This window comes from Ascaphus truei, chromosome 8 (assembly GCF_040206685.1).
Source record: "Ascaphus truei isolate aAscTru1 chromosome 8, aAscTru1.hap1, whole genome shotgun sequence".
NCBI lineage: Eukaryota > Metazoa > Chordata > Amphibia > Anura > Ascaphidae > Ascaphus > Ascaphus truei.
Window position 1 is genome coordinate 73,148,519 of NC_134490.1, and position 18,385 is coordinate 73,166,903.

The window sequence follows — 18,385 nt, forward strand, 5'->3', positions numbered from 1 at the left end:
CGACGGAAGGTGAGCACCAAAAGAAAATACCTTGTTAAATTTCCTTAAACAGTGGTGTGCCATTTATAATCCTTTTTGTAGGGCATTTATTGAACAAACATTCGCCTTGTGTTGGGGAATATAGTAATGATTGTTTCCATACGGTATTATTATATCTGGTAAATACACTTTCACCGTCCCATAAGTTGTGGGATGTTGAGTCCTGCTTCTCTTCGGACTGTGGGAAGTACCTCTGGCTCCAGCAGCAGGAAGGGAGAACCACCGCCACATTCAGTCGCCATCCACGCTACCGTAGCTGTGCTTACTGCATGTATAATGACGTGATACAGTGCGACATCAGACATCTCCTGTGCTGCTAAATGTTAGCAATACCAGCTGCTATCATAGGAATGAGAACTACCCATTGCCTCTCATGTCTTAATTATCCCGTGTCTGAGACACATAGAGGAAGCAGCATTGCTTACGTTAAAAGTGGCAAACAATATGGAGTTATACAGGAGTTGAACAGAAGTAGTACTACTAGAGGCTGCCAGCACAAGCCTCGCCTTTTACCTCATAAGTAACAGCACTAATACTATTGGCTAGTTAGTCTGCCTTCCTACCCTGCATTACCATCACTTTCCTCCCTCATATTCCTCTAGAGCAGGGGTCCCCAACCCGGCGCCCGCCAAGACTTTTTTGGGCCCCCTCGACCACAGTGCCACCACTGCTGCGTGCCTGTGAAAAAGGTTAAGTGGAACCCCCTTCTCAAAGAAGAACACACAGGCACTTCTCTCAGTGAGAAGCGGTACTGCCAGTCTGGGGGCCCCACACTCTCTCCTCCAGCTCCCCCCTCTGGTCGGGCAGAACTTGGATTCAGGCGCAGACAGGAGGGAGAGGTTGCTGCCTTGCTCACCTTACCCTAAGGCCCGCCATGGTAAATGTATTGTGTTTGTGTGTGTGTTTGTGTGCGCACGCGCTAATTGATTGGTGCCCGCCACTTTCTCCTGAAATCTCAAGTGGGACCTCTGCTCTACAACCTCACTTTGGTACATAACTTTCTGCCTGTTCTCTCACTTATCTACCCTCATCTCTGCTTATCAAGCTCTCACCTTCCTTCTATCTGCCCTATAACTCTTCCACCATATACTGTACACTGCACCTGTTCCCTTTCTATGTGCATTAAATCCACCCTTTACACCTCAATGCAAGATACACTCCTTAAAGTCCCAAACATTCCTCCTTTCTCTCTCTACTTCTGCTACTTGCAGCTGAACACATTTCTCCTAACCCTGGCCCCGTGTATATGCCCACTTGTTCTATGCCTTGTTCACCTCCTATTGCAGCTGACATCCGAAACCCTTATAACCTCAAATCTAGTCCGTCTCCCATTCTCATCTCTTGATTCATGTGCTCACTAGAATGCTTGCACCGTAGCTAACAAGACCCTTACTGTGCATGACCTCTTCCGCTCCCTAAATCCTCGCACTGACAAACTTGGCTCTCTAAGGCTGCGGCCAGGGTGAGAGCGCGCTAGCGCTCATTCTGCTCGGGGGATGTGTCCTGCTGGTTGCATGCGTGGGGGGGCGCGGCCATGACATCACAGAGCTGGTTCACCCTCATTGTGGCGAACCGCTCATATGACGCGCCAGCAACAAATTTACTTGTCTCTGCAAGCAGCTGAGCGCTGTGTGCTCACGGGCAGGTGCACGCTCACGCTGGACAAACACATTGTAGCAATGTGTTTGATCGCGCTGAGCGTGAGCGCCCACTCAGCATCACCCTGGCCGCAGCCCAATTGTGACTGCTACAGAGGCTGCCCTTCATCCATTATCACCTAGCACACAGCGCACACAGCGCCCACAGAATGGGATTAGGGGGCAGAAAAAAAAAAAATCACACATATTAAAATGACGCAGTGTGACATCAGACTGATGCAGAAGGAATACATACACATTTTTCTGTGTAGGGATTTTTTTATAACACAAACGTTATTTACATGACGAGTTGTAACAAGCTAGTAAAGCAAAACTGCGCCAGGGACAGGGCGTCCAACCAGAACAGTGTCTCTGGGGCTCAGGAAGTGGGGGCGGCGAGCCCAGCGTGAGGGGGGAGGGGCAGTGGGGGCAGAAAGAATGATTTCAGTTTGCTGGACATGAGCGCGATCTCGGTGTCTTGAGACTCGAAGGATTTCACCAGACGGGCAAATCTAAGGACACCTAAAAACCAGGAGAAGAGAAACAGCTGATGGGGGGAGTCTAGGCTCAGCTGTGCCGCTGGCTTTACCCCCCTCGATCCTGGCACTGCCTCATTCTGTGCTCGCTCCCACCCTCCGCCCTGAGCCGACACTGCCCCCCCAGTGCTCACACTCACCCTCCCCATCAGGGCTGAACCCGTAGCTTTGCAGCACCTCCTGCTGGATTTGCACGGCCGTCGGCAGGAGCAGCTGCAGAACCTTCCCCAGGTCATTCCCAGAGTTCTCCCTCGCCTCGTCGAGCCGCGCGCTGCCCACAGGGGACTGCAAAGCATCCAGCACCTCCCCAAGCGCCTCTGTAACAACACACAGAGCGATGTAACAACACAAATAACATGCAGGGGGGGGGTAATAACATGCAGGGGGGGGGGTAATAACATGCAGGGGGGGGGGTAATAACATGCAGGGGGGGGGGTAATAACATGCAGGGGGGGGGTAATAACATGCAGGGGGGGGGGTAATAACATGCAGGGGGGGGGGGTAATAACATGCAGGGGGGGGGGGTAATAACATGCAGGGGGGGTGTCATGGAACAAGAACTACATTTTTGGTTCACCCCCCTCTTTCTTTTACAGCTTCTGCCTGTCAGATCTCATTCCCAGCTGCATGGAGTTTGCACACACATACTGTGCCTGTGTGACATGTTACAATGTTGCATTTCTTGCCTCCGGGCATGAAATCAGTGAGCTGCTACTGCAGCCTCTGAGATCCTCACCAGAATGGGCTAGTCTGCCCCCCCTCCTGTTTGTTCAAAGATAGTCTGTCCCAAGACTATTCCCTTTACCCACACTGCCCCTCACTTCCTTTTCCACCCTGGAGACTGTGAGTACAGCACCCTTCTCTGTTAATCTCCCATGGTGAGGCCATCTCTTTTTACCGGTTTCTAACTATAAATCACCACTACACACCATCCACAAGTATCTGTGTTCTGCTGCTTTTCCCAATAAAGTGGAGGAAAATATTATAGGACTTGGAGTGATTAAAAGGGAGCTGAGTTAATGCTATCTGGGGCCATTCACACATCACACGTGACCCTGGCTTCAGAAAAGTAAAAAGAGGGCCGTGTGCCTTGGGGACACACACAGAGGAGCTGCTACCCACAGCCTTTATGCTAAAAAAACAAGCAAGCAGCTTACACAGCAAATAAACAGCAGTCTCTCACCACCACTGTACCAGCATACTGCTCCACAGAGCCACCAGCCTCTACACAGCAAACAACTACAGCTTTATGCAAAGACAAGTGAGCAGCTTTACATTACTAATAAGTACACAGAGCAGTCTCTGCAGACTGAAGAGCATTCTTTCAAACAGCAGCAGCTTTACTCTGCCAGACAGGGCAGCAATCTTTATACAGCAAACTGCACACAGCCTGCAGCCTTACAAATAAGCAAGCAGATTCTCACTGGACACAGCCAGCTTCAACCCTGCACACAAGGCAGCAGCTTTGCAGACAGACAGTGCACTTTACACACAGAGCCTTGATCGCCTTCTCTGTCTTTTTGAGTCCACCCCCTGCACAGCCCCATAGTGAGGAGCCACCATCTCACCTACCCATGCGCACGACCCCACGTCTAGCGCCATCAAGGGCCACGCTACCGGACACCCGCCAGGACACGGGTCAGAGCCACCGGACACCTGTGAGTACAGCTACCCCTACACTGCACGCTGCAGGACACCGCTTGGCATCATCTGAGACAGTCGCCCATCGCTGACACAGGTAACAGACCGCACGCCACACGCACTGGCTAAAGGCCTACACACACCTACAGCATGGCAGAACTCAGAGCCTCACGCAGGAGAGTGACCACTCAGACACAGAGACCGCTGCGCAACTGCAACAGGCGCAGGCAGACCCAAGGCCCAAACGGACAGTCACACTGACACAAAAGGCCCGCGAAAAATACGAAACTAACATTGAAGCGCACCACGCTAAATTAGAGTTGGCCTGGAACACTACCACACTTGGGATACGCAATGTCGCCGCCGCTGGCAATTCCGTACAACAGCTCGAGCAGGTAATAACTCAATTAAAGATAGACCACTTATGCTACCAAGGGCTGTCGGAGGCATACGTCACTTACCTGGCCAGGGCTAATACCGACGAAAGCCTGCATGAAAGGGACTTACAGCATAACATTGACTTGACACGTGACAGCCGCGTGCGAACCTCTATCACGGAAGCCGAGAGTAAGAGGAAAGACCTTTTGCTGGAAACCGCATCGCAGTGCTCAAGCACATCCAGGCATTCTTCAAGGTCAGCAAGATCAGTGCGATCCAACGCGTCCAGCGGTAGCGCAAGCGCTACCAAGGCGCGAGCCTCCGCAGAGGCCACACGTGCCAGGGCCGAATATGGTCGGAGAAAGGCAGCCGTAAAGGCAGAAAGAGCGCGCATAGAAGAGAAGGAGCAGAACGCCGCCGCTGCCAATGCCGCTGCAACCGCCGCCGCTGCCAATGCCGCCGCCGCTACTACCGCCGCCGCTGCACGTAGAAAGGCCGAATTAGACGCGGATCTAAAAGCTCTAAGCAAAGAAGAGGACGCCGCTGCCGCTATAGCCCAAGCCGAAGTCCTAGAAGCAGCCGCGCAACAGGATGGCGGGGAGCAACCGTACAGACGGATTGCCTCAGAGGATCCAGTCCAACGCACTGAAGACTACGTAAGGAGCCTCTTCAGCGTAAACACCAGCGCACCATCTCAACGCGGAGGGAGTGACTCTACAGACACCGAAGACTTGCTAGGTCCACGAGGAGAAGATGCTGCTCCGTCAATGGTACATGCTGCCTGGGATAGCCACAGCCGCAACAGTGATCCACACGCCAGCGCGCACACGGATGCACTACAACGGGCTCGCCATCCAGGTACACCCACACGGGAAAACACAGCCCCTCACACCGACCAGCAGTCATCACGCGTCCACGTCAAGGAAGAGGCGACCGCACAGACCCTTCCAGCAACCACCTCAGAACGGGACAAACACGCCGATGCCTCAGGCCTGACAGACATAGCCAAGTACATGATCCGGCGTGACCTGGTGCAAGCAGGACTCATCAGCTTCGACGACCGCCCTGAGAACTACCGGACGTGGAAGTTCACGTTCAAAGACGCAATCAATAGCTTGGACTTCTCAGCAAGGGAAGAGCTCAACCTGCTATTCAACTTCCTGGGGAACAAATCCAGGGAGCACGCGAAGAGACTTCGGGCGGCAAATGCGCACCAACCCCAAGTAGGTCTTGACCTAGTGTGGGAAAGGCTAGAAGAGTCCTACGGCAGCCCCGAAGCAGTCGAGGATTCGCTCTTCAAAAGAGTCGACAGCTTCCCCAAGATCACAATTAAAGACTACTCGAAGTTAAGAGAGCTCGGGGACCTGCTGCAAGAACTGGAGTTCGCAAGGAAAGACCATTCCTTAATAGATCTCAACGTCCTAGACTCAGCTCGTGGAGTGAGACCCATCCTGCAGAAGCTACCCTACAACCTCCAAGAAAAATGGATTTCACAAGGCTCCAAATACAAAAGGGAGAAGCAAGTCGCCTTCCCCCCATTCTCATTCTTCGTGAGCTTCATCCGCGAAGCGGTAAGGACAAGGAACGATCCCAGTTTCATCTTAGGTGCGCAGACCACACACAGTGCAAGCAGCCTAAGGAATGAGAGACCAGTGGCGAGATACGGTAACACTCAAACACCCATCTCGGTCTACAGGACGGACGTGCCTCCCACGATCCAAACTACTCCCGATCAATCGGTCGCCGGAGACGAGAAACCGAGGGACCCAAACAGGGAATGTCCCATACCCAAGAAGCCACACCCACTTAACAAGTGCTTTGGGTTCAGGATGAAGTCCCTAGAGGAACGCAAGAGGTTACTTGGAGAATTCAGAGTTTGCTTCAGGTGCTGCGGTTCCACGACTCACCTAGCCAGAGACTGTAAAGAAGAGATCAAATGTACAGTGTGCGAAAGTGACAAGCACGTGACATCGTTACACCCAGAGGCTCTGACACTCCACCAACTCAACAACCCATCCTCCGTAGCGGAGCATGGCGGGGAGAAAGAAGAAGGAGAGTCAACATCCGTCACATCTCAGCGCACTGAGGTTTGCGGAAAAGAAGGTGACAAAATGTCCTGCTCCAAAATATGGCTTGTCGCAGTGCACCCCCAGGGACAACCTGAGAAGGCTATTCGGATGTACGCAATCCTCGACGACCAGAGCAACCGATCGCTGGTCAGGTCAGAGTTCTTCGACATGTTTAACATACAAGACGGTGCTTCTCCTTACACTCTCAGAACGTGCGCAGGGCGAATGGAGACCACAGGGAGAAGAGTGAATGGCTACACCATATGCTCAATAGACGGCAAAGTGAACATGCCCCTTCCCACACTCGAGTGCAGCCACATGGCCACAAACAGGGACGAGATTCCCACACCAGACATGGCACGCCATTACCCGCACCTCAAAGCAATAGCCAACTACATCCTGCCGGTAGAACAAGGCGCAAAGATCTTGCTGCTGCTCGGCAGGGACATCATGAGGGTACATAAAGTCCGTAAACAGCATAACGGACCCCACAACGCGCCATACGCCCAAAGACTTGACCTAGGATGGGTGATAGTGGGCAACGCGTGCACTGACAAAGAGCACGGACACGACTATGTTGACGCCCGCAGAACGTTGGTAACAGAATGTGGACACACATCTCTCTCTGAACCATGTCTTGGCCATCTCCAAGTGACCGAAAGGCCAAGTGAAGAGAAAAGACAAGGTCATACCCCTGAGATCAACAAAAACATCCTCACATCGGGGGATGTGACAATGGCCTAGGATGCTCAGCAGTCCAGACAGCTAAGGATGACGAGTCGATTCCACCGAGGGAAGGAAGTAACCTCCCAAAGGTGACCGACAAAGGGATCGTCCAAAAGGCAATAAACAATCAAACAGTCCTCTCGCGAGCAATGGCACGACTAAGACGTACAGTTGTTCCTCTCCACAGAGTATCAAGCGACAAAGCAGCCTGCTGCCACGGCTGGCATAGCCTCAAAAGATTGCGCCCTACAGGGGAAGCCACAGTGTCAAAAAGACTGTCCTCTCACACGTCTAAAAAGAGACAGCCACAGAGACATTTCATAAAGGGATTTACTAGGGCAAAAGAGACTGTTCTTCGTTACGTCCAGGGAGAAAATAACCTCCCGATGGCAGTCAACAAAGAGACACAAAAGCGTTTCACCAAACTACGTGGAGATGTTCTCGTGCAAGAGAAATGCACCGATGACCTACGGTGCACAGCGTTCCAGACAACAAGGGATGACGACAAACAAACACCATTGAGGGAAGATACAGGATTCCCGAGGTTAATAGTCAAGGAGCTCGTTAAAGATGGACCGGGCAGCTGGGTGAACCCGCTACCATTCCGTTCACCAAAAAGACGCCTCCTGAACAATAGAGAACCTGCCATCTCTAGGCTCACTTCGCTCCGCCGCAACCCACAAAGGGAGCCGGAGACCAAAAGCAACTTTGTGGCCTTCATCCAGAAGAGACTCCTTACCGGCCACGCAAAGCCAGCACCTCTAATGAAGGAAGGTGAAGAATGTCGGTACCTCCAATCATCTGGGGCCTACCACCCTCAGGAACCCGATCAAATCCGGGTAGTGTTCAGCCCCAGTGCTCAGCTCCAGGGAGTCTCCCTGAACGACGCCCTCTTTACTGGGCTAGACTCGACAACCAGTCTTCCAGGAGTGTTGTTCCGCTTCCACAAGGAGCCAAAAGCCATCTCCTTCTGCCAAACGCCAGGTGATAGAGCGACAGGCTACCACGACTGGCATACCTACAAGGGGATGCACTCTGTGGGTAAAACTACAGAGACAAAAAGACTGTTCTCTCACAAGGCTAAAAGGAAACAGTGCCAGAGACTTTTACAAAAAGACATTGTGGTGCAACCAGCAAACCTGGAGCTGTGCATCCACCCTGCATCCTTTGCCAAAGAACCTTGATACCAGTGATACCGGCCGGTGTCACATCGCTATGTGGACATGGACTCTTGCATTGTTTGAGAATGTGATGTTATTTTTGTTATGCATTGCACATATGTTCCACATATTCAAGTTATATAGTGGTATCTCCAGATACCAGATGGGGAGTGTCATGGAACAAGAACTACATTTTTGGTTCACCCCCCTCTTTCTTTTACAGCTTCTGCCTGTCAGTTCTTATTTCAGCTGCATGGAGTTTGCATACACATACTGTGCCTGTGTGACATGTTACAATGTTGCATTTCTTGCCTCCGGGCATGAAATCAGTGAGCTGCTACTGCAGCCTCGGAGATCCTCACCAGAATGGGCTAGTCTGCCCCCCCCCTCCTGTTTGTTCAAAGATAGTCTGTCCCAAGACTATTCCCTTTACCCACACTGCCCCTCACTTCCTTTTCCACCCTGGAGACTGTGAGTACAGCACCCTTCTCTGTTAATCTCCCATGGTGAGGCCATCTCTTTTTACCGGTTTCTAACTAATAATCACCACTACATACCATCCACAAGTATCTGTATTCTGCTGCTTTTCCCAATAAAGTGGAGGAAAATATTATAGGACTTGGAGTGATTAAAAGGGAGCTGAGTTAATGCTATCTGGGGCCATTCACACATCACACGTGACCCTGGCTTCAGAAAAGGGGGTAATAACATGCAGGGGGGGGTAATAACATGCAGGGGGGGTAATAACATGCAGGGGGGGTAATAACATGCAGGGGGGGGTAATAACATGCCTCTGATCCCTCTGACAGTGATAAAAACAGTGTGACAGTTAAACCCCCCGGGCGAGCCTGTTCTGAACCCCGACCCTTGCAAACGCAGCCAATCAGGAGATTGCTCCCCGTGTCACTCACCTCTGACCTGCTCCATGGTCAGAGAGACGGTCTGCACGATGGGGACGGGTCTCTGCAGGCTGGACATATCGCCGCGGCTGTGTAAATATATATGTATATTAATGTGTATATTCTATGTGTGTCTTATTGCCAAACCTCCCTCTGTCTCATATATACATATAATATCTGTGTATACATGATGTATAATCTCGCTATACATATAATATCTAAATTTACATGGTGTATAATCTCTCATTATATGTACAGAGAGATTATACACCATGTATACACAGATATTATATGTACAATCTGTGTATACATGGTGTATAATCTCGCTATACATATAATATCTATGTATACATGGTGTATAATCTCTCTGTACATATAATATCTAAGTATACATGGTGTATAATCTCTCTATACATATAATATCTATGTATACATGGTGTATAATCTCGCTATACATATAATATCTATGTATACATGGTGTATAATCTCGCTATACATATAATATCTATGTATACATGGTGTATAATCTCGCTATACACATAATATCTATGTATACATGGTGTATAATCTCGCTATACATATAATATCTATGTATACATGGTGCATAATCTCTCTATACATATAATATCTATGTATACATGGTGTACAGTATAATCTCGCTATACATATAATATCTATGTATACATGGTGTACAGTATAATCTCGCTATACATATAATATCTATGTATATATGGTGTACAGTATAATCTCGCTATACATATAATATCTATGTATACATGGTGTACAGTATAATCTCGCTATACATATAATATCTATGTATACATGGTGTACAGTATAATCTCGCTATACATATAATATCTATGTATATATGGTGTACAGTATAATCTCGCTATACATATAATATCTATGTATACATGGTGTACAGTATAATCTCGCTATACATATAATATCTATGTGTAGCGGTCATGTAAAATGGCTACAGTCATCTCTCCTGCTGACAGTAAGGCCTGGTAAGTTGTGGGCATGCCAGCAGTAATTATGGAGGTTTGCCCTCACACTCTGGTGGGGTGCCCTGTGTATGGATGGGGGTGGTCACATGCTCTGACTCCATGGTTAGTGATGTCAGAGGTGTGTCAGCCTCCAGAGTATACATAAGGCACAGCACTGTGTCTAAAAGTTAGTTCTGCTAAGTGGAGGAAGAGTTCTATCTGAGACCTGAGTTCTGAGCAGTTCTGTCAAGTTCAAGTTCAAGTAGTCAAGACAGTTATGTTCTAATAGCTGCAGTAGGAGTCTGTGTCCAGGGACCTGGCGCAGAATAAAGATATCCCGGCTGGGATAGGGAATCCCTGATCAAGGTGACATACCTTTTAAAGGGAAGCACGGGCACCATGATGGGCTAGAGACACCCCATTGTGGAGGGCAGCTAGCCCACCGTATCAATAAAGATGAAGCTGATCACAGAAACCCTCGTGTGTAAGAGTCAAGTGATTGCACAGGGGGCTGCACCACCGAGGAGTTCCTCACCAGGACCATCCCCAAGTGACCGAAGGGACCCTGATGAGGTGGAGGCGCTGCACTGGAACTAGGTAGGACTCAGCACACTACCTCAGTTGCCTGTCTGGACGGGTCCACCCCACACACCATCATGCGGGAGACTCAGGAGTCCTGTTGCCAACAGGGGCACCACCAGACACTATCACACTGTAATGGGGACCGGTTAGACCACAGGGGCCAATGTGAGATTGGGTGGGTCAGGCCGGGCCAGAAATACCGTTACATATGTATACATGGTGTACAGTATAATCTCGCTATACATATAATATCTATGTATACATGGTGTATAATCTCGCTATACATATAATATCTATGTATACATGGTGTACAGTATAATCTCGCTATACATATAATATCTATGTATACATGGTGTACAGTATAATCTCGCTATACATATAATATCTATGTATACATGGTGTACAGTATAATCTCGCTATACATATAATATCTATGTATACATGGTGTACAGTATAATCTCGCTATACATATAATATCTATGTATACATGGTGTACAGTATAATCTCGCTATACATATAATATCTATGTATACATGGTGTACAGTATAATCTCGCTATACATATAATATCTATGTATACATGGTGTACAGTATAATCTCGCTATACACATAATATCTATGTATACATGGTGTACAGTATAATCTCGCTATACACATAATATCTATGTATACATGGTGTACAGTATAATCTCGCTATACATACACACACACAAACTACTTGTATTTTCCTCTTGTACCTGTCCTCCTGCCGGCAGAGAGAGAGAGGAGGGAGGGAGGGAAGGGAGAGGGACCACAAGCAATGAGACAGGGAGAGCAGGACCTCTGCAGGCTGGAGGGTAAATCACAGGAGACAGCCCGTGTGAGGGGAGAGGAACACAAGCTGTTTATATTTATATACAGACTGAAACTCCATATGATCAAACCGTCTCACTCTAATTACTGCCATAGTAATAGCACTATCACTTCTCACTAACTGCTTCTGAGCTTCAACCAGTGAGTGCAGGCGATAGGCAGACAGTGCAGCCCCCCTCTGCTCCCACACACTGGCACGAACCCCCCAAAACAGCTACTGTATGTTACACAGGCTGTGGAAGGGTTCATTGTGGACTGAGACCAGCCTGCCCTGCAGAGCTTGCACTCTAATATACAGGGGCTATACACACAGGGCAGCGAGTGTGCCCTGCAGAATATGCAATATAATACAGGGGATATACACAGTGCAGTGAGTATACAGGTAACCTGCCCTGTAGGGCAGTAGTGTGCAATCTTATTTTTTATTTTTTAGCCGTGACCCCTACATTTAAATGTCCACTGCATGAGCCCCACCCGCGGGCACAAAAACATCATAGGATTAACCCTGCGGGGGTCCCTGCTTCTGCATGCAACCCCAGCAGTGTTAATCTTCTGACTGAAACTCCAGAAACTAAGGCTGAGTCCGTGATGTGGGAGGCTGTGCGGAGGCGTCCGCACGGGGCGCGATCAGACTGCCTTAAGGAGTGACCACGCCCATAGACTGTGCGGGCAGAGACATGAGGGGGCGCGCGTTGCGAAAGAAATCAGTTGAACGGATTTCTTGGCGTGACACGCAGATCACGTGAGCGGTTCACCCAATGAGGGCGAACCAGCTCCGTGACGCCCCCCACGGCCCGTCGACCATAGCCAGGGAAAGCACCCGCTTTCAGACAGCCTCCGCGCGGGAGAAGGCACCATAAGCCCGGGCCTAACTTGCACTACAGCAGCAGCAGCGTGTTTCCCTCTCCCTCCCTTCCTGTCTCTTTCCCTCTGTGCTGTCTCCCTCCCTCCCTGCTCTCTCTATGCTGTCTCTCCGGGAGCCTGGATGATGTCACAGATGCCCGAATATGGTCCATATTTGGGAATCTACAATGACATCCAGGCTGCTGGAGGGAGAGAGACAGCACAGAGGGAGAGAGACAGCACAGAGGGAGAGAGACAGCACAGAGGGAGAGAGACAGCACAGAGGGAGAGACAGCACAGAGGGAGAGAGACAGCACAGAGGGAGAGAGACAGCACAGAGGGAGAGAGACAGCACAGAGGGAGAGAGACAGCACAGAGGGAGAGACAGCACAGAGGGAGAGAGACAGCACAGAGGGAGAGAGACAGCACAGAGGGAGAGAGACAGCACAGAGGGAGAGAGACAGCACAGAGGGAGAGAGACAGCACAGAGGGAGAGAGACAGCACAGAGGGAGAGACAGCACAGAGGGAGAGAGACAGCACAGAGGGAGAGAGACAGCACAGAGGGAGAAAGACAGCACAGAGGGAGAGAGACAGCACAGAGGGAGAGAGACAGCACAGAGGGAGAGAGACAGCACAGAGGGAGAGAGACAGCACAGAGGGAGAGACAGCACAGAGGGAGAGAGACAGCACAGAGGGAGAGAGACAGCACAGAGGGAGAGAGACAGCACAGAGGGAGAGAGACAGCACAGAGGGAGAGAGACAGCACAGAGGGAGAGACAGCACAGAGGGAGAGAGACAGCACAGAGGGAGAGAGACAGCACAGAGGGAGAGACAGCACAGAGGGAGAGAGACAGCACAGAGGGAGAGAGACAGCACAGAGGGAGAGAGACAGCACAGAGGGAGAGAGACAGCACAGAGGGAGAGAGACAGCACAGAGGGAGAGAGACAGCACAGAGGGAGAGAGACAGCACAGAGGGAGAGAGACACAGGTTGGTTTCAGTCAGAAGATTAACACTGTGGGAATGCCATTCATAAGCATGGACCCCTGCAGAGTTAATCCTCTAATGTTTTGGTGACCCCCACACATTTTCCAATTACCTCCAAGGGGGTCCCGACACACGGGTTGCGCACCACTGCTGTAGGCCATGCAATCTAATAGAGTGCAGCAGATTTGAAAATAGCCATGCATATACACTGCCATTAGTGAACATATATATCACAACATCAGCAGCAGCCGCCCTTGTCGATCCACTGCTGGATGGAGGTCTCCCCAATGATCTTCCAGGTACTGCGGTTGCAAGTCTCTCTTCTACACATTGCCCCAACAAGTTTCATAATTGCATTCTCCCAGCTTAGGCTGTGCTTATAGTGCTGGCGATGGCGACGCAGCACCGTAGTGTCACGATGTGCTCACCACAAACAAGGCGTGACCGCGGGGCCGAGGTGGGGATGGATATAAACACCACCCACAGCCGCGTGGGCATGTCTGGAGTGTAGGTTGGTCAAGGTAGCCGGGTCTGGGTTGGAGAGGTACGGATAGTCGATATACTTGCCGGGGTCTGGGTTGGAGAGGTACGGATCGTTGCAGGTACTATTAGCCGGAGTCCGGGTTGGAGAGAGGAGAATGGTCGTTGTACTGATGCCCAGGTCGGGGTTGGAGAGGTGCGGATTGTCGTAGATAGCCGGGGTCAGGAGTACAGAAGAGCCAGGTCAATAACAAAGAGCTGCGAACAAGAGGACAAGACTGCGAGGGTAGGAAGCAATGAACACAAAGGGAACATTGAATTATGCTCAGCCAATTTGCCAGTGGGGCAGCTGAGCATAAGTAGGAGCGAGCAACCAATGAGAAACCTGCAGCGTGGAGGTGCGTCAGCAGCGAGGGACGTGGTTGGTGAATCCGGAGCAGGAATCAGGTGGGATGAGGATTCCTGATAAGTTCTGAGGAGGGACCTGTGTGTGCGCCGAACGCGCGCTGCATGCGCGCCCCCGATGTCGGCGCGAGCCAGAAGTAGAGGCATAAAGCCTGGAGCGAGGTTCCCGAAGGAGCGGCGTCTACCAGCGACGAGAGCAGGAAAGACGGGAGCGGAGGTGAGTGGGGAGCGCACCGAGGGCGGCGTGACTCCCCGATCCTTACATGTAGGAAGTACATGCAACCGGTCATGGGTTCCCATAGTGGGCACGGCGGAGCGGTCGCGATCGCCGGTAGTCAAAGGATTTTGACTTTTTTGGCGATCGCCACGCTACGTCAACGGCTCGTGAGTGGTTCAGCCAATGAGAGAGAACCGCTCACAGCCACACCTCTGCCACGCCCCCCAGTTGCCCTCTCTTGTCTCCTGCACTATAAGGCTGCGGCCAGGGTGGGAGAGCGCTTGAGCGCTGTGACGTCAGGCGCTGGGCGTTTCATGGCCAGCCAGTTGCGTGCTTGAGGAGGCGTGTCAGGGGGCGCAGCCTTCACGTCACGGAGCTGGTTCTCCCTCATTGGGCGAACTGCTCACGTGACGCATCAGCGACCAGCCAAATCAAATTTGGTTGTCTCGCCAAGCAGGTAAGCGCCGCGTACGCGCAGGCACTTGCTCACGCTGGCCACACACAGTGCATCAATGTGTTTCATCACCTAAGTAGGAATCACTATTACAACGGCTGACGTCACGCGGTCGCGTAGCCGGTCGTATAGCCAGCAGTGTAAACGCAGCCTTACTTTTAGCCATTGTCATGGTCTTTTGTTAACTCTCAATACAGTTGATATCATCTCTGTCCAACAATGGTCATTTCTTCTTGTAATATGTCAAGACCACTGCCATTTTAATTTCTTCAACCCTGTGAAGATGTCACAGACTTATTTGATGCTGAGCCCATTCATTCAATTTCCTGTCTCTTAGGGTAATACCCATAATACATCTCTCCGTACAGCTTTGTGTTGTCTGAAGTTTCTGATGATCTGCGCACGTATGGTCCAAGTTTCACATCCATACATGAGCACATGCAGAATACACTGGATGAACACTTTCCTATTGAGGCCCAGTGGTAGGTACTATTGAAAGATGATATTGTTTCTCTTAAATGACCTGTATCCAGTGGTGTAGCTATAGCCTGGGCAGCCCAGTGGCCCGTGCTGTTTGGGGGCCCGCGCTCTTGCATTGTTGTCCCCGACTGCGCATGCGTGAATCTGGCGATCTGCACGCCGAGTGCGCATGCGCGATCGGCCTTTGCCGGTAACTTATGCGCAACCGGCAAGCTCCGATGACACTTGCGCAAGAGCTGCCGGCAAACTCCGATCGCGCATGCGCAGTTGACACTTGCCAATCGCACATGCACAGTCGGTACTTAGATTTTTCCCGGGGGCCTGCGCATATCCCGCAACTTCACTGGCTATATCCCATCTTCATTGTCCTATTAATTTCATTCGTATGGTTCTCATCCATTGATACTTGGTGGCCACATCTACACATTTGATGAACATCACTTAGGTCTTGCTGAGATGATATGGAGGCCCACTGTCTTACTTGCTTCTTGGATTCTCAGATTTGTTGCTGGAGGTCTTCTTAACTTGTGTCAAAAATAACAATGTTGTCTGCAAATATTAGGTGGTGTAAGTATTTGAGGAAGGGAGTGATATAGGCACACGGACTTCAATAAAGTGGACATTTGTTGTGCCAAACGAACCAACGTTTCGCTGTAAATCAAGATGAGCCCTCACCTTTACAAAGGCTGCGATTTACAGCCGAAACGTTGGTTCGTTTGGCACAATACATTTCCACTTTATTGAAGTCTGTGTGTCTGTATCACTCCCTTCCTCCATTGCTGTTTTTGAGATGATTGGATTCCCTTTTGCTACGGTGCACGGCTGCTCATTATTCTGTATTTGTTTACAGTGTGCCTGCGTTTCCTTTTTTCAAGTGGTTCTAGCATTTACCTCTGATTTTGAATCCTTTTCCTTCCTTGTTTAATGTCTTGAACAATTCTTCAAGTGTTGCTGTGAAAGCTTAGCTGACATGGTAGCTCTGTTGCATACACTTGCTTATCTTTATCTTGTATCTTCATTGTCGGGGATGGGGATTGAACTCTGGTTGCGCTAAACCGGCAATTCTCCCGCTTTGCCACCAGGAGTGCTGTTACCTGCTGCTGATTTCTGCAGAGAACTCTCTGTGAATTCTGATTACCTGATGCTCAGCACCAGTCCCCTTCCTCCAGCCAGTCAGCCTATATAAGGCTTTGGTCCCGCTGCGTCCGGCGGCGCGCGCGGCCGCGGACCACCAGCTCCTTTCCTCCAGTGTGGAGGTCCCCGCTGGCTCCTTCCGACTTGGCTGACTGCGTGCTGTGACACGTCAGCCGGACGATGCTACAAGCTCCTAGTGATTTGCAGCTGTGACACGTCATGTGGTGCGGCAGTCAGCCAATGAGGGGAGGGGAGGGGGCGGCTTGGGAGGGGAGCAGGGAAGGAGCTTAGGGAGAAAAGTGTGTATGTATATGCCTGCCCTTGCACTGCAGCAGGGGCTGAACAGGCTGCGTGTAAACATACACAGGGAATATCATCGGCTCACCATGCCTGGCTCCTTTAATAAGTGTATTGGAACACATTTCTACCACACTTATCAGTTTAAATCGCATATCCTGACTTTCTCTGCAGAGGAAACCGGATCGTTGGCTAAATATTTCTGCCTACATTCCCCCCCTCCCTCGTTCCGATTTCCCCCTGTGTATGAGTGCCTGTGTGTGTGAGCGCCTGTGAGTGGAGGGGAGTGGACAGACCCTCCGCTCAAACCACGCCCCCTCCCGCTCCCTACAGACCGCAAGTAGCGGTCAATTGCCTGTCAGCGCGCCGCCTGTCTGCAGTGAGGGCGCGCTGACTGAGGGAGCGGGGCCTTAGCCTAAGACCTCCACTTCCTGCTTCATATGCTTGTTTTATGGTGGTTCTTCCTGGTACTCCATCTTGCTGTTTCCTGGTTGCCTGTTACTTACTTATGCTGTGTTCCAGACCCTGCTTGGACTTAACTACTTTCGCCTCTCTCCAGCCCTGACCCCTGCCTGTTTACGGACCACTGCTCTCTGCCTTCCGCCAGCCCTCACCTCTGCTTTGTTCCTGTCCATCGTTTGATTGCCGCCAGCCCTCACCTCTGCTTCGTACCAGACCATCGCTGCCCGCCTGCTAGCCTGTCCCAGCCACTGCTGATGTGGCATTCTCGGAAATGTTCATTCTAATATCAATATACGAGTTCAACATTTTGACTTCTTGAGTCATGCCATAAATTACAATATTGGAATATCAGATAACACACACAGCACCCTATTAAGGTTAAATGCATTAGACCACTACATCTGATGTCCATTTTAAGAACTTTTGCTCTACCTTAAGAGATTCAAAATGGAACATACAATAAATGATTGTGTGAATAAATTACAAATGTTAACAAATGTGTAATGAGGCTGATCCATAGTGTAACCTTATTGAGAAATTAGGTATGATACACAGTGGATTTAACATGGGGAAAAGAAAGGATGTAAATAATAAAATAAATAAAAAAGATGACCATGGATTTAAGCGAATTCACTATAATACATTTGATCTGATAATGGTCCATGAGACAGTAGAAATGTAGGAACAGAAACATAGAGGTCCTAAAGAATTAATGACGAGGTACTATCAAGTGATTGCATTTGTTAATAAAGTCATTGAACATGGAGTTATGCCATAAATTACATAGGGCACTTTGGAATATTGGGACATCAGATATCCCATTCTCCCCCCTCTACCTCTACCAACATGTATCGTCAAGTGTATAACCCCAGCCAAAATATAAATGAGCATATCCACAAAGAGTCATAATATAATATTTATGAAAATGTATTTCCATGTTTTCTGTTCTCAAAATAAACATTAAGTAAATGGAACAATTTGCCACAAGGTTGGTTATGCTTAACATACTTAATATCTAAACTACGCTTGTATATGTCTGTCCATTTTTAGAGGGTGTACCATTTTTTTTTAGGGCCATGTGTTGGGGGTCTAGTTATTCCTTTGTAAGAATAAGTTATG

The 18,385-nt window shown here is 49.8% G+C and overlaps 1 protein-coding gene across 6 annotated transcripts in view; it reads right to left on the bottom strand.

Annotated features, from left to right (window-relative positions):
- Positions 1 to 1,935: 1,935 nt before the first annotated feature.
- C8H12orf57 (chromosome 8 C12orf57 homolog) overlaps positions 1,936 to 18,385 on the bottom strand; it is a 22,037-nt gene continuing 5,587 nt past the window's right edge. Inside the window, exons 1-4 of one of the 6 annotated variants that reach the window (XM_075612615.1) lie at positions 17,419 to 17,554; positions 9,098 to 9,174; positions 2,353 to 2,529; positions 1,936 to 2,198 (exon numbers count right to left, since the gene is read on the bottom strand). In XM_075612615.1, coding sequence (XP_075468730.1) covers positions 2,056 to 2,198; positions 2,353 to 2,529; positions 9,098 to 9,164 — 387 coding nt within the window. In that variant the 5' untranslated portion in view covers positions 9,165 to 9,174; positions 17,419 to 17,554 and the 3' untranslated portion in view covers positions 1,936 to 2,055. Of the gene's footprint in view, positions 2,199 to 2,352; positions 2,530 to 9,097; positions 9,175 to 11,358; positions 11,497 to 16,511; positions 16,637 to 17,418; positions 17,555 to 18,385 lie in introns of those variants that run through there. The other 5 variants (XM_075612616.1, XM_075612612.1, XM_075612611.1 and 2 more) reach the window with 5 other exon arrangements.